General features: G+C 42.8%; 1 protein-coding gene across 5 annotated transcripts in view; it reads left to right on the top strand.

Moving 5' to 3' along the window:
- Nucleotides 1-768: 768 nt before the first annotated feature.
- GKAP1 (G kinase anchoring protein 1) overlaps nucleotides 769-15,677 on the top strand; it is a 39,752-nt gene continuing 24,843 nt past the window's right edge. The window contains exons 1-5 of one of the 5 annotated variants that reach the window (XM_075828566.1): nucleotides 770-929; nucleotides 3,133-3,175; nucleotides 4,479-4,730; nucleotides 5,330-5,401; nucleotides 15,391-15,633. In XM_075828566.1, the coding sequence (XP_075684681.1) occupies nucleotides 15,415-15,633 (219 nt within the window). In that variant the 5' untranslated portion in view covers nucleotides 770-929; nucleotides 3,133-3,175; nucleotides 4,479-4,730; nucleotides 5,330-5,401; nucleotides 15,391-15,414. Of the gene's footprint in view, nucleotides 956-3,132; nucleotides 3,176-4,478; nucleotides 4,731-5,329; nucleotides 5,402-15,390; nucleotides 15,634-15,677 lie in introns of all 5 variants that reach the window. The other 4 variants (XM_075828582.1, XM_075828551.1, XM_075828560.1 and 1 more) reach the window with 4 other exon arrangements.

The raw sequence follows: 15,677 nt of genomic DNA, 5'->3' as shown, positions 1-15,677 counted from the left end.
CACACTCTTGGTCGCCCACTTTAATGCCCATTTTTGTGTCAATTATGTTTTCGCTGCTTGCAACTTTATTCTCCTCAGGGCACCCGGGTCGTTGTAATTTATCAATAAAAGAAGTTCTATATAGTTACTGAATGGGTAAGGCCCCACGGTGCGGCCACTTTCCGTTTATAAAGTAATTTTTCAATAGAAGTCAATGGTGAAATGTTTGTTGTGGACAGACTGCTGCTATTATATTACAATGTGTTTTTTGTGCGGTTGACCGCATCTTCATAATGTCCGACCGCATGCAGTTAATGACCGCGCTGCCAATGTTGTTGCTGAACTGCTTGCGTTTTTGATAACAGTTCTGCAATACATTGTAATGAACTATATACCGGCAGCGCCTAACAAACTTCAACACGGGGGAAAACTATGTCCATCAATTGTTTCCTTTAAAAACGCAGCAGAATTGCAGCATTACAGAGGCAAAAACGAATGCAGTTGACCGCATGCGATTTTCAAACGCAACAAAACCGCATCAACGCCGCACCGTGTGGCCTTACCCATCCAGTGAAAAATACAAATACTTTCCCCTTGAATAAGAAACTGGTGGAATAAGACAGAAACTTCAGCCTCGTGTATGGTGGACGTTTACACGACTACCCGTACTATGCATTTGAAGAGACGTTAGACCTCCTCTCACTCCCTTCTCCACTAGTACTGCCTGCAGACCCCTCCCCAGCAGCCTATAGTCAGCCCTTGCTGCAGCGTCTGCTTATCGGGTGGGTGGAGCTTGACGTTCGCATTCTGCTTTGCACCCAGCAGGCTTCCGTAGAGAGTGCAGCTGCTCAGAGCAGGTGTCTGGACGGTGTTTTGGTTACCTAGCGGAGTATTGCTTCATTACCGAGTCAACTACCGGCGCTGACGTCACAACCGGAGCGGGACATCAGGTACCCAGCAGGAGACTGTTTCCTGTGTACGTAAGGGCAGTTCCAGGGGGCAGTGTGCGCTATGGAAGCCGCAGTGCCCGTAGCTGCGGCTGCGAGTACACCGGCCTGCGTATATGTTTCCCACTCCGTGTGCGGCCTGTGCCGCTACAATATGTGGCCAGGGACTGGTGAAGGGCTCAGATTTTACATAGGGCCCAAGCTCCAGCAGACGCCAATATGTATAAGAAAAAAATTCCACCCAGCTACAACAAACCGTTCATAGAAAGTTATTGCGTTCTCCTCGTCCTTCTGTTCTGGGTGACATGTATAGTTGGTCTCCCAGCACTTTAAATGTGCCTAGTCATGCCCGCTCCTCTATAGCCTCATACACAGTCGGCTTTACTCTTCAGGTTTCTAGGAAAGCTGGGTGATAACCGGTATGTTCGCATCTGTGTTGTGGTGGTTCGAGTTTATTATGGAAACCAGGACGCAAGGCCGGATTCGTCGTATGAAAGACCCTACCAGCGCCTGACGGACCGTTTTGACTAATACTGGGTTCCGTCGTAGCGTCTGCCGATTCGACAGGAAGAGAATCGCTGCTTGCAGTGGAATCATAAGGCTTGTCCGCACGTAACGGATTTGCTGCAGAAAATTTTCGCAGCATTTTCGCATCAACTAGCAGACAATCCGCTGCGGAAAATCTGCACCATTTCATGCGTTTTTTGCTGCGAAAATAGTGCAGATTTTTGTTGCGTTTTTTCCAAGGCCTGTGTGACAGTGATATTTCTTCTTCCTGTGATGTCATTTCCACCCCTGTCTGAAATTCCGCAGCAAATTAAGCAGTACATCAGAAAAACGCAGGAAATCAGTCCATTTTTGCAGCAATAATTGACTTGCTATGGAATTAAAATGATGCACCTGCACTGTGGATGTCATTCATTAAATCTCACCCGCTTTGCGGCTACTGTTACTGTACTCCATTCTGGGCGGAAAATACGCAGCTATTCCGGTACGTGTGGACAAGCCCTAACTGTCAAATCTCACAGAATCTGCGACTGGAGCTCCGATGCAGGTGTGAACAGAGCTTATGCATGACAATACCTACAGAGCTGCGTTATATAGTGATACGCTCCGCTGAGTCTTTATAAGCATTTCCTTTTCAGGTTTCTGAATAACGGGAAAGAGAACCTGTTCCTATATTTTGCTGAGCCGCAATAGATCAAGTGGATCTGTGGTCCAGATTTTTCTCTCTCCCTTTTTGAATACTTATGAAAGATATGATGGTGTCCTTTAGGCCCCGTTCACATCAAGTTTTTTTTTTTTTTTGTATATGTCAGGACAAAGTTAACAGTGACATCTGTCACCATAGACCAGTATCCGTTAAACCAAAACATTGTAGACTGAGGTAATGAGAGTTCAAGATGTCTATGCATGACGGATGCCACTGATCCCATAGGCTATAATGGTATGTGTTTAACGTATAGTTCTAGAGTCCGCAATCTTCAGCTGTTGTGAAACTACAACTCCCAGCATACCCTGACAGCCAAAGGCTTTATTGTTTCATCCAAAGGCTGTCAGGGCATGCTGGGTATTCTATTTTTACAACACCTGGCGTGCCGAAGGTTGGGGACTTCTTCTATATATAGGTCATGAAAGGCTATTGAAAAGCTCATAATGTTTACCTGTGATGTATGCCATACAGTGGCTATGGTGTTAAAAAAACCTACTGCTCCATGTCCTTTTTTTGCGGGATCTGGAGGGCTGAAAAAGTGTCGCTAAGGGCCTGTTCACATCAGTGTTGGCCTTCCGTGGAACCCTGCAATGGAAAGCTTAGCTTCCGTTTACATCACCATTGATATCAAAGGTGACGGAAACACTGCTAATGGTTTCTGTTTGTCACCGTTCTGGCAGGTTTCCGTTTTTTCGACTGATATCAATGGTGATGCAAACGGAAGCTGTGGTTTCCGTTGCGGGGTTCCACGACGGAAACCTCCGACCGAACCTCTCGATGGAAAGCGAACGCTGGTGTAAACAGGCCCTTACTTCGCTAAGTATAGTATAAAAAAAATAAGGGTATCCCTGACTGACAGAGGCTAAAAGGGCACTCCTTTGGCCTCCATCAGGTTAATGGAGCTGTAAAGTTGTGCCCATCTTACGTTCAGGAATACCTTTTGCAACAGCACACGTTCCATATTCCGGACTAAATTTCAATTTTCTGTTTCAGTTCTGCCATTGTCTGGGGATTTGTTTCATAAACCCTACTTCAGGTAACTCCACAGAAACAAAAGTCGCACATCGTTCGGTTTGGTGACTGTGAATGCCACAACCCTTTACTCACAATCGTACATAATTTATGCCACGTGAACTCGGCACAGGGACACGTGCGATGTATGTCAAATCACCCGTCTTGATAAAAAAAAAAAAATGTTTTGATCAGTTAACTATTCTTTTTGGATTATGAAGTGGCTGTTGGTGCAGCTCGTGTGCGCTTGTTCTGCGGGTTAACGCATGCTGTTATATGGAACTGCGCTTTATCGGACATGATGTATTGCAACGGGTTTAAACAGCCGTCTGTGATCATGTCCAGTAGCCAAGTGCAGGACACCATAAACTTCGGGGGATCCCCCTCCTTTAACTCTTGCACAACTAACACTTAAAGAGGCTCTGTCACCAGATTTTGCAACCCCTATCTGCTATTGCAGCAGATAGGCGCTGCAATGTAGATTACAGTAACGGTTTTATTTAAAAAAAACGAGCATTTTTGGCCAAGTTATGACCATTTTTGTAGTTATGCAAATGAGGCTTGCAAAAGTCCAAGTGGGTGTGTTTAAAAGTAAAAGTCCAAGTGGGTGTGTATTATGTGCGTACATCGGGGCGTTTTTAATACTTTCACTAGCTGGGCGCTCTGATGAGAAGTAACATCCTCTTCTCTTCAGAACGCCCAGCTTGTGACAGTGCAGATCTGTGACGTCACTCACAGGTCCTGCATCGTGACGGCCACATCGGCACCAGAGGCTACAGCTGATTCTGCAGCAGCATCAGCGTTTGCAGGTAAGTCGATCTTACCTGCAAACGCTGATGCTGCTGCAGAATCAACTGTAGCCTCTGGTGCCGATGTGGCTGTCACGATGCAGGACCTGTGAGTGACGTCACAGATCTGCACTGCCAGAAGCTGGGCGTTCTGAAGAGAAGTGGATGATACTTCTCTTCACAGCGCCCAGCTAGTAAAAGTATTAAAAACGCCCCGATGTACGCACCTAATACACGCCCACTTGGACTTTTACTTTTAAACACACCCACTTGGACTTTTGCAAGCCTCATTTGCATAATTACAAAAATGGTCATAACTTGGCCAAAAATGCTCGTTTTTTAAAAATAAAAGCGTTACTGTAATCTACATTGCAGCGCCGATCTGCTGCAATAGCAGATAGGGGTTGCAAAATCTGGTGACAGAGCCTCTTTAATATGGCTTCAGATGAAGAGATGTCTGTACACTTCGACATGCTGCGAACGTGCGCCAGCTGGGATAATTTTTGTGTCTATTTCCTCAGGCTTCTCATTCTCTTCCAGGTGTCTGCAACGATGGGTGTCTGAACACGTGGGTTTTTTTTTTCCATTGGCCATGAATCCTGTGTTACTCCACACTAAACCATCTATATTGCTTTTTACTGGAACCGGAAGGTCCAGAAATGTACCTCCGGTTCTTTGTTGAATCTAATATGGCATAGCTCTCACAAACAACACCACTGCCCTACTCAAGGAGTACCACCCGACTGGCAAGGAATGATATGATGGGCCTCATACATTTCTTGAACTGCTCTGGTAAAATGAAAGCTGAGCTCTGATTGGTTGACCGTTTTGATGAATGAGGCCCAATAAGCATTATCCTGTATAAACCACACAAGTTTCTGTTTTTCGTGGCCCACAATGTGTGTTTGTGAATATTATATATATATATATATATATATATATATTAGTCCTCAATGAATTAGAATATCATCAAAAAGTGAAACTCCTATATTATATAGATTCAATACACACAGTCATCTATTTCCAGCATTTGTTTCTTTTAGAGTTGAAGATTATGGCAAACAGTTAATGAAAACCCAAAATTTAGTCCTATTTTAAAAATGATTTTTAATACAGAAATGTTGGCCTACTGAAAAGTATGTACGGTATATGCCCTCCATGTGACTTTTGCCTAGTGTTCACTTCCCGCGATATGGTTTTGACCATGGTACCAAGTAATGCTATGACCTTCCTGGCACCACTTCTGCACAATAGTATGTGGAGCTGCCAACTTCTAGGGAGCCACTTGTTGGGGAACGCGGCTCTATAGTGTGATAAAACCCTTCAGTTCAAGGAAATAGGTAAAAAGTAATCTCTTTTCTATATGTCACATGGTTTGTGTTTCTCTCTAGATTGGAAACGTGTCACTGAGTTCTTCAGTCACCACCAAGACCTATAAATTACTGTGCCGTTCACTTCTCTGGGTAAGTAAATGATTGATCCCTTTGTGATCAGTCTTGAATACAAGTTATTGCCTTTTCCTAGCAGCTCCGTGGTCTTAACCCTTTAGTGATCAGCCTTATTTTGGGCCTGTATGACCAAGGGTTTTTTCAGTTTTTCATAGTCTCGTTTAAAAAGCTGTAACTTTATATTTTTTATCCGAAGACCTAGTGATGGCTTGTTTTTTGCCGGACTAATTGTAGTTTTTTTTTCCTAGCCCCATTTAATCCTTTATTGATTAATTTTTTTTCGAAGGGGTAATGGGGAAAAAACCCCAGAAATTCCACCTTTTTTTGCTTCTTATTAATGTTATTGTTTTATTAACACCACACGGTAGACTGTGTACATTTATTCTGCAGGTCATTATTATGCTTCTAGCTCTTCAGTAGGAGACAGAGCTCCCTGCTCGTCTCTATGGTTCCCATATGCAGAACGGCCACCAGCGCTATAGAAGAGCAATGGAGACGAGCAGGGATGCTCTAGTTCCATTGGAACCAGGTAACACGTGTCAGTGTTCATTATTCCTGCCTGCCAAATTGGCAAAGGGAAGAAAAATAGCCCTTCTTTCCCCAGATACCTACTGTTAATTTTATATACAACTAAAATATAACTTTTATTCATTATGAACTACATCAATTTAAAATGACAATGCAATCTGATGGTCCAAATAATTATAAAATGGAAGTGAATTGTTAGTACATAACTAGTGTTGCACAGTGTGTGCAAAACACCAGTGGCTGCAGACTGCTGATAAGACACAACTATCAGTAATCGCATAGAAGTTAGAACAGCCCCCTCGACATGTTTCACCACTAGCACGGCGTCCTCAGGGGTGTTGGGGCTTATGGCGGCGAACGGTAATAACACCCGTATTTATAACCTTTACAGTGACTTCAGAAAAGGTTAGTCATTAGTTCTAATCAATAGGAATCAAAAAACAAACCAAGCTCTTCTATAAAGTTGATAGACCCGAGCAGCGTTGTTAAAAGGTAACCTATCACCAGCATTTCACCTATTGAACTTTACTTATCCCTCACTGGCCGCTGCTATAAAAAGTTCATTGCCGTTATCCCCTCTCCTAAACTCCCCCTACGACCGTAAATAACGGTCTGCAAACATTTTGCACCTTTTAAAGAGGCACTGTCACCAGATTTTGCAACCCCTATCTGCTATTGCAGCAGATCGGCGCTGCAATGTAGATTACAGTAACGTTTTTATTTTTAAAAAACAAGCATTTTTGGCCAAGTTATGACCATTTTTGTATTTATGCAAATGAGGCTTGCAAAAGTCCAAGTGGGCGTATTGAAAAGTAAAAGTACAACTGGGCGTGTATTATGTGCGTACATCTGGGCGTTTTTACTACTTTTACTAGCTGGGCGTTCTGACGAGAAGTATCATCCACTTCTCTTCAGAACGCCCAGCTTCTGGCAGTGCAGACACACAGCATGTTCTCGAGAGATCACGCTGTGTCGTCACTCACTTCCTGCCCCAGGTCCTGCATCGTGTCAGACGAGCGAGGACACATCGGCACCAGAGGCTACAGATGATTCTGCAGCAGCATCAGCGTTTGCAGGTAAGTAGCTACATCGACTTACCTGCAAACGTGGATGCTGCTGCAGAATCAACTGTAGCCTCTGGTGCCGATGTGGCCGACACGATGCAGGACCTGTGAGTGACGTCACAGATCTGCACTGCCAGAAGCTGGGCGTTCTGAAGAGAAGTGGATGATACTTCTCGTCAGAACGCCCAGCTAGTAAAAGTAGTAAAAACGCCCCGATGTACGCACATAATACACGCCCACTTGGACTTTTGCAAGCCTCATTTGCATAAATATAAAATTGGTCATAACTTGGCCAAAAATGCTCGTTTTTTTAAAATAAAAACGTTACTGTAATCTTCATTGCAGCGCCGATCTGCTGCAATAGCAGATAGGGGTTGCAAAATCTGGTGACAGAGCCTCTTTAACGTAATAATCCGGTGTCCCTTTGTGCGCACACACCAGAAGAGGACATCAATGCACAAGAGCGGGATATTGTGTAGTGGGGGAAGGCGAGGAGCTGTCAATCAAAAGTAAGGAGGCGGGGTAAACTCGGAAAGACTTGAGGAATAAAGATTTGACTCTTTTCAAACGAAGATCTGACTCTTTTCTGCTCATTTGCATACAGTGCGGGAACACTAAAAAACTGAAGACTAAAGCCATAGAGCCGACTAAGAAGACAATTATAGGTTATATAGAAATCTTTTTTTCACCCACTACCACCAGGTATTGCTGGTTTAATAGGTGAAATGCTGGTGACAGGTTCCCTTTAAGCATTAAGATTAGCCAATGTGTAATATACTTGCGCGTATGCAACGTAGTGGTAATTACGGAGAAGTGCAGATTTCTGTCCACTGTGCATGACTTAGTCTCCACAAAGAACGCTACCGCAACAGAATAAAAACTGGAGAGGAGGGTGTTGGTAGGCAGCAAGAACCACTGATGAAAACATATGCTAATCATTACATCAATGCACTAAATGCCATATGTAATATGGCTCTACCAAATGACCAATGGACTATTTAAAGTAATAATGCGATATATAAAGAACTATAATAGTTACCTTAAAATAAAAATTGGAATCTATAATAAGAAGTACCAGTGGGCAGAAGTAGGTAATGATGGTATTGGATGTCATAAATGTTAGCAAACGCCACATCAGCCACCTTTATGCAGTTAGCTAGATTTGCTGTACAAATATCTATCAGAATGCCCCATATATGCCGATACGTTCTCTCCCTCAATTATACCAAATTACAGGTTGCGTGGGCTCTTTGTTTGATTAGACTCTGAAAATGGGCTGTGAGTCACAGTTCTAGAATAGCCAGTTGATATTCATACCATCGCCAAATTATTACCAGTTAGTAAATCTAAATCTATACTATTAGTAATTAGTGTTGTGTTTTGAGAATTGAGAAAATAGCTCATCAAAGAAAGGCCATAAAGGTGAAACCCTCATTGAGACCTACGGGGCTAAGGCTTCCAAGCCGATGGATCCAACGGGCCTCTTCCTGTAGTAGGTTATGATCCAAATTACCACCTCTGGGACCTGGTTTTAACACCGCAATCCCCCAGAATTGAAGTGTTCTAGTGTCACCATCATGTATGGACCCAATATGACTTGACAGCGGGGTCTCTCCCTTTTAATAGAATTTAGATATTTTGAGATTCTCAATTGTTGGATAGTTTTACTCACATAAATTTTGGGGCAAGGGCATTTTACGACCTATACAACCACAGAACTCCGGCAATTTATAAATTGTCTAATTTCATAGGATCTACCATCAGCAGGGTTTGGTAAAAGAGGGCAAAAGCATAGTCGTTAGAAGTTTTGGATAGATGGGGGTCACAGCAATGAGACCCCCTGTCCGATCGCTAAAACGAAGCGGCAGAAGCACTGGCTTTACAAGGAAAGGCGAGTAAGCGGTGTATGGGCTCTCTATTGAGCCCATACACCGGTTTCTCGGCCGATCAGAAACAAAGCGACTCAGTTCTCACATGAGCCCTTCTGCCGCTTCGTTTTTAACTATCGGAGGAGGTCAAGTGCTCGGACCCCAATGATCAAAACTTCTGACATGTCACGATGACATATCAAAAGATTTTATGAAAGTACAGATACACGGTAAAAAAAATTCCACCGTACATTAACCCCTTAACGACCGGCGTATAGTGTTTTTACGTCGGTCGTTTAGGGTAGTTCTTCTGAAGTGTCGGCTTTTCACGTCGGCACTTCAGAAGAACTTTTCTGGAATCGTGCGGGGATCTCCTAAAGTCCGGGCAGCTGGTAACAGCCTCGGGCTTCAGGTCAACAATCGGAGACCACTAGCAGTGGTCTCCGATCATATTTAACCACTCAGATGCGGCACTCAATAGCAAGTGCCGCATCTGATTGGCTTGGGAGGGAGGGGGCCACATCGGAGCGGTTTTCGCGGGCATTGCATAATCTGCCTCTGAAGCCAAGGCTGTCAGAGTGATGATCGGAGACCAATAACAGTGTTCTCTGTTTACATTTTGTGATCACTGTGAATGGTTCTCACAGTGATCACATGAACAAAGTGTTTCTTCTCCCTGTCTTTCCTCACACTTGTTACTTTGTATGAGGAAAGAGAATTTTGAATCAATGACACCAAAGACACTAAATGACTGAAAATCTAATATATATACTTTATATAAACTCCAATTGTATACCTAGGCTAGGGTTATCCTTAGGGTTAGTCTAGGGTTATTCTAGATTCTATTCTAGGTTTAGTCTAGGTTTAGTCTAGGGTTAGCCTAGGTTTAGTTTAGTATTTTGTGTAAAAAAAATAAGTTAAAATATATGTAAAAAAAAAAGTTTTATAGTCTACATGTTTGTAGACTACATGTTTTATGTTGCAAAAGTACTAAAGCATAAAACAATATAAATTTGTATCGCTGTAATCGTACTAGGATTGCACGATTTATCAAAATATCTACTAATTCGATGCTGTACGCCCTCGAACGGTTCAATACCGTGAATTCTTGAATTTCGATACTAAGCTGTGCGGCCGTACAGCTTAGTATTACAATACATAAATGTAGTGATTAGTATGACGTGGCTGGTGCGGCATCGGCCCTGAAGTCCGAGAACATGGTGCGCACACTGCACAGCGCCCCCATGTTCTGTCTTCAGTGCCTGCCGCTTATTAGTGCGCCGCCAGCCACATCACATCCTGATCTGTGCCTGCACGATCGGGAGCGGGGAAATCGTTGTAATGCACAGCTGCCAGCCCTGCTCTAACGGATCTGATGTCCACTTGTATATCCTTGAATGCCGCAATCAAAGCTGACTGCGGCATTTAAGGGGAGAATGGGGGACCCCCCATTGATCGAGGGACATGCCTTATATGGACAGACAGCCCAAGGTCCATTGAAAACCCTCAGCGCTGTCTGACCATATTTCCTGTTGTTAGGGCGTACTGAGGTATGTCCTAACAACTGCCTGTGTACTATTAGTACACACGCTAATGTACTGGCATATAGATATATGCCAGTACATTAAAGTAAAATTAATTTGAAAAAAAAACTAATGTTAAATTTTAAAAAAATCACATGACCATTTTTTTCGATATATATTTCAATAATTTTTATTTAAGTCCCAATACAAATGTGTTTATTAGTTTATGTATCGTTGTGACCGTAATAACCTGCACAACAAATTTATAGCGTCCTTTTATAATGATCAGTGTATGCTATTGAAAAAAAGAAAATAAAATATTTTTTCTTCTGCATTTTTGCCAAAATTTTTATATGAACGATCATATAAATGTACCAAAATACGGCACCTTCATAAAGTACAACTGGGTCCCTCAAAAAAACAGTCTCATTCAGCTACATCGAGCAAAAAATAAAGTTGTGATCGCTGGAATGCAAAGAGGAAGAAATAAAAAAAATGATTCTAAAGTATCGTTTTGGTACCGTATGTTGTGACACATAATGCTTTGTACAGAGCCCAGAAGCAGTCTGCTCTGTACATAGCATAGCGGCCTTGTTGCAGAACTGCAGATCTGCTCCTATTCACTTGAATAGGAGCAGAGCTTCAGCCCGGCCGCTATTCCGTGGCCGGAGCTAACTGCTTCCGGCTTGTACGTCTGGTGCACAGATCATGTACTGATGACCTATCCGGTGGATAGGTCATCAGTTGTCAGAAGCTGGAAAACCCCTTTTATGGGTTAAACGCTATTGACACCTTTGCAAGCTCCTTTTTCTCGCGATCAGATGTTTCTAAACTGAAAAATGAAAATTTCCTACCGTTTTGAGTCTATAGCTGCTGTGCAGATCGATGCATCTCCATGGTAGTAGATGACGAACAAATCCTATTCAACACCTATGTAGGGATGCACGATGCATCGAAACTACGATACCGTTATTTCATGTATTTCGATACTTAGCTGTGCGGCTTCACAGCTCAGTATAGTAACACATGAATGTATCAGAGCAGGGCTGCGGCTCTGTAATACAGTCAGGATGATGTGATGCGGCCAGCGCTGCACTGAAGACAGAACATGGCGGCCGCACTACAAAACACCCCCATGTTCTGTCTTCGGTGTCTGAACCGCCGCTCATTAGTGCAGCGCCGGCTGCATCACCACATTCTGACCGCGCGCACTTGTTGTCAGGAGCGGGGCAATGGCTGTATTGCACAGCCGCAGCCCCGCTCTATAACGGCAGAGATCGGGGAAACCACCTCATCTCCGCCGCTATTGCCATGAATGCTGCGATCACAGCTGACTGCAGCATTCAGGGGAAAATGAGAAGGGGGGATGCCCCTTGGATCGCGTCACAGGGAATTCCTGTGACGCGATTGAGGGACATACCATGGGCTGACAGCCCAGGGTCCATTGAAGGACCCCAGGGCTGTCCTACAATATTTCCCGTTGTTGGGGCATACTTAGTGTACAGACAGTTGTTAGGACATACCTATCAGTACACAGGCTAATGTACTGTAATATAAATATATGCCAGTACATTAACGTTTAAAAAAATAAAGTAAAAACATAAAGTAATGTTAAATAAAATAAAAAATACACACACATTTTTTACAATAAACATTAAAATAAGTCTCAATACATAAAATATATACATATTCAGTATTGGCGCGGCCGTAATAACCTGCACAACAATTTTTAGCATCATTTATTATGTGTACGCTGTAAAAAAATAAAATAAAAACTGCTTTCTATCACTTATTTTGAGTCACGAGGTGTGATGAATTTAACCTCCATGTGCCTCACATTAAGGCTGGGTTCACGCGACCTATTTTCAGGCTTAATGGAGGCGTTTTACGCCTCGAATTACGTCTGAAAAATCGGCTCCAATACGTCGGCAAACATCTGCCCATTACTTTCAATGTTCTTTACGATGTACTGTGCCGACGACCTGTCATTTTACGCGTCGCTGTCAAAAGACGGCACGTAAAAATACAGCCTCGTCAAACGAAGTGCAGGACACTTCTTGGGACGTAATTGGAGCCGTTTTTCATTGACTTCAATGAAGAACAGCTCCAAATTACGTCTATAATGGACGCCTCGCAAAACGCGAGTACGTGCAATTACGTCTGAAATTCAGGAGCTGTTTTCTCCTGAAATCGGCTCCGTAATTTCAGACGTAATTGCAGTTATCGTGTGCACATACCCTAATAGTAATTAACCCCATCATGTACCTTACATATTAACCCATTATGACTAAGAAACATGATGGGGTTAATTACTATTAATGTGAGGCACGTGGAGGTTAAATTCATCATCACACCTCGCGCCTCACATCAGAAAATGGAAGAACTTTTTTTTATTTTATTACTGTTGGCAAAGTATCGAATTGGTATAGAAATCGCAATACTACATAAAGTATCGGTATCGAAGTCCAAATTCTGGTATTTTAACATCCCTACACCTATGTACACCTTTTGAAATTGTTTTTTTTTTTAACTAAGCAGAGCAGCTGTATCTAGCACTGAAAGCTGTATCCGCCAGGTCAGCAGCACTGACGGGGTCAATATCCGCGGGTCCTGCGTGTCTCTGAAGGCTGCACTTCATTGACTGTTTCAGGCCATCTGCAAACGGCTGTAGCCGTATTCCTGGTCCATGAGTATGGCTACGGTCGTCTGCCGACAGTCGTCCGCATTTGCTGGCCGTGCTGCCATTATAAAGTATGGGAGCACGATACGAAAAATAAAAATAGGACAGGACCTTTTTTTTTTTTTTTACAGACCCTTTCTACGGCCTGGACCCCTTCCCATAAATCTACCGGAAGGTGTCAGACAGCCATAGAAATAAATGGGTCTGTAATTACAGTCGTCTGCATGGGGCCTAAGGAAGGCGGTACTGATAAGGGAGATCATGAATACAGGGTCACCGAGAGAGACCAGTTCTGGCAGAAATGTAGTGCTTTTGTTACAGTGATGTTCTTGAAGGAGGTGGACGCTCTATTTTGAATTTAAGAAAGATAATATTTGAGGCTCAGTTCACACAGTTTTTTGACGCGGAAACCGCATCGAAATCGGCGGCAAAAACGTCCGAAACCACCTCCCATTGATTTCAATGGGAGGCGGAGACTGTTTTTCTTTTTTTCTGCGGTGGGTTTAACCCCTTAATGACCGGCCTATTTTGGACCTTAATGACCAAGCTATTTTTTACGTTTTTCAATCGTCTCATTCCAAGAGCTATAACCTTCTTATTTTTGCGTCGACATAGCTGTATAAGGCCTTGTTTTTTGCGGGACAAGTTGCACTTTTTAATAGCACCATTTTGAGGTACATATTATTTATTGATTAACTTTTATTAACTTTTTTTTGGGGGGGAATAGAAAAAAATCTGACATTTCGCCACTCTTTTTTGCGTCCTAAATCTACGCCGTTTACCGTGTGGTATAAATAACACAATAACTTTATTCAGCGGGTCATTACGATTGCAACGATACCAAATTTGTATAGTTTTTGTATGTTTTACTACTTTTACACAGTAAAAACGCTTTTTTTTCTAAATTTGTTTTTGTGTCTCCATATTTGAAGAGCCGTAAAGCTTTTATTTTTTCGCCGATGCGGTCGTATGAGGGCTTTTTTTTTGCGGGACGACTTGTAGTTTTTATTGGTACCATTTTGGAGTAGATGCGACTTTTTGATCACTTTTTATTAAATTTTTTTAAAGTCAGTATTCACAGAAAACAGCAATTTTTCCATAGTTTTTTATTATTTTTTTTACGGCGTTCACCGTGCGGGTTAAATAATGTAACAGATTTATAGTCGGGGTCGTTCCGGACGCGGCGATACCAAATATGTGTAACTTTTTAACTTTATTTTGTTTTTTTAATAGTAAAGCATTTTGTAAGGGGAAAAGCTGGGTTTTTCATTTTTTTCACATTTTTTTTTAAATTCACTTTATTAAACTTTTTTTTTACTAGTCCCACTAGGGGACTATAATATGCGATTCTGCGAACGCTATTATAATACACTACAATACTTTTGTATTGCAGTGTATTACTGCCTGCCCGTTTAACACGGACAGGCATCTGCTAGGTCATGCCTGCGGCATGATCTAGCAGGCATTCACTCCAGGCAGCCTGGGGGCCTTTATTAGACCCCCAGCTGCCATTACAGACACAGACACTCGGCGATCGTATCGCCGGGTGTCGGTGGGAGAGAGAGGGAGCTCCCTCCCTCTCTCCAAAACCACTCAGATGAGGTGCACGCTATTGAGCACCGCATCTGAGGGGTTAAACGTGTGAGATCGATCTCACACGGCAGAGCAGGGACGCTCCCAGCCCTTAGCTACCTCTGGCAGCTGAGAGCAGGGAGATCTGACAGTTCCCTGCTCTGTAAACTTATTCCGATGCCGCGACGTAAAAAGTCTATGGCATCGGAATAAGGCCCGTTAGTGACCGACGTAGAAACACGATGGGCCGGTCACTAACGGGTTAAAAATAAAATAAAAAATAATACACACTGCAGCGTTTTCTTCATAAACAATAGTTTGTTTGACCTCAGTAATATCTATATTGGAGGCTCCGTTACAGGCCTCCGTCAAAGATCCGGCCAAAATCACCGGAAACTATAGCGCAGTATGCTGAGCTATTGAGTTAGATAAAACGATGGACACTGTGAAAAAAAACAGACGGAACCCATTAACGGAACCGGTTCTTCCGGTATTTTAGCTCTGCTTCTCTGTTGGAGCAGAACAACGGAAACGCCGACGCAGGTATGAACGAGGTCAAGATCATATTTCCTTAGTTAATTTTGTTTGGTCTGGAAAAAGAAGCACAAAAAAAACAATAATTTTTTTTCGTTTTGTACCTGTGCTTTTTCACCTCTCTCCAATTGTAAATACTAAACATTTTATCTTTACACTGTTTACTGTAAGATATGATTGCAGTTTTGATCATGATTACATTCACTTCCTTTTTTTTTTTTTTTTTTTTTTTTAGCTTTTAAAAGAATTCTCTATAGTAATGGCTTCAGCCGTGGTAAGCTTAGTCCCCACCACTGCTTCCCGCTTTGCTCTACTGAAAGTAGACAGCAGCAGTGACTCTGATTCGGAGAAGACAAAGGGCAACCGTGGTGCAGGGAAACTGCGCGGATCTGCTGCGGGTGGAAAAAATAATACCAATGAGAAAAAGAAGGAGAAAAGGAGAAAAAAGAAAGAACAGCAACAGAGTGAGGCTAATGAGGTAATGGACTGGATGTCCATCACTCCTGTTACATGGTGTGTCAC

Source organism: Rhinoderma darwinii, chromosome 1, assembly GCF_050947455.1.
Source record: "Rhinoderma darwinii isolate aRhiDar2 chromosome 1, aRhiDar2.hap1, whole genome shotgun sequence".
Taxonomy (NCBI): Eukaryota; Metazoa; Chordata; class Amphibia; order Anura; family Rhinodermatidae; genus Rhinoderma; species Rhinoderma darwinii.
Note: the sequence above shows the minus strand (reverse complement) of the source record. Positions and strands in the feature narration are given on the sequence as shown.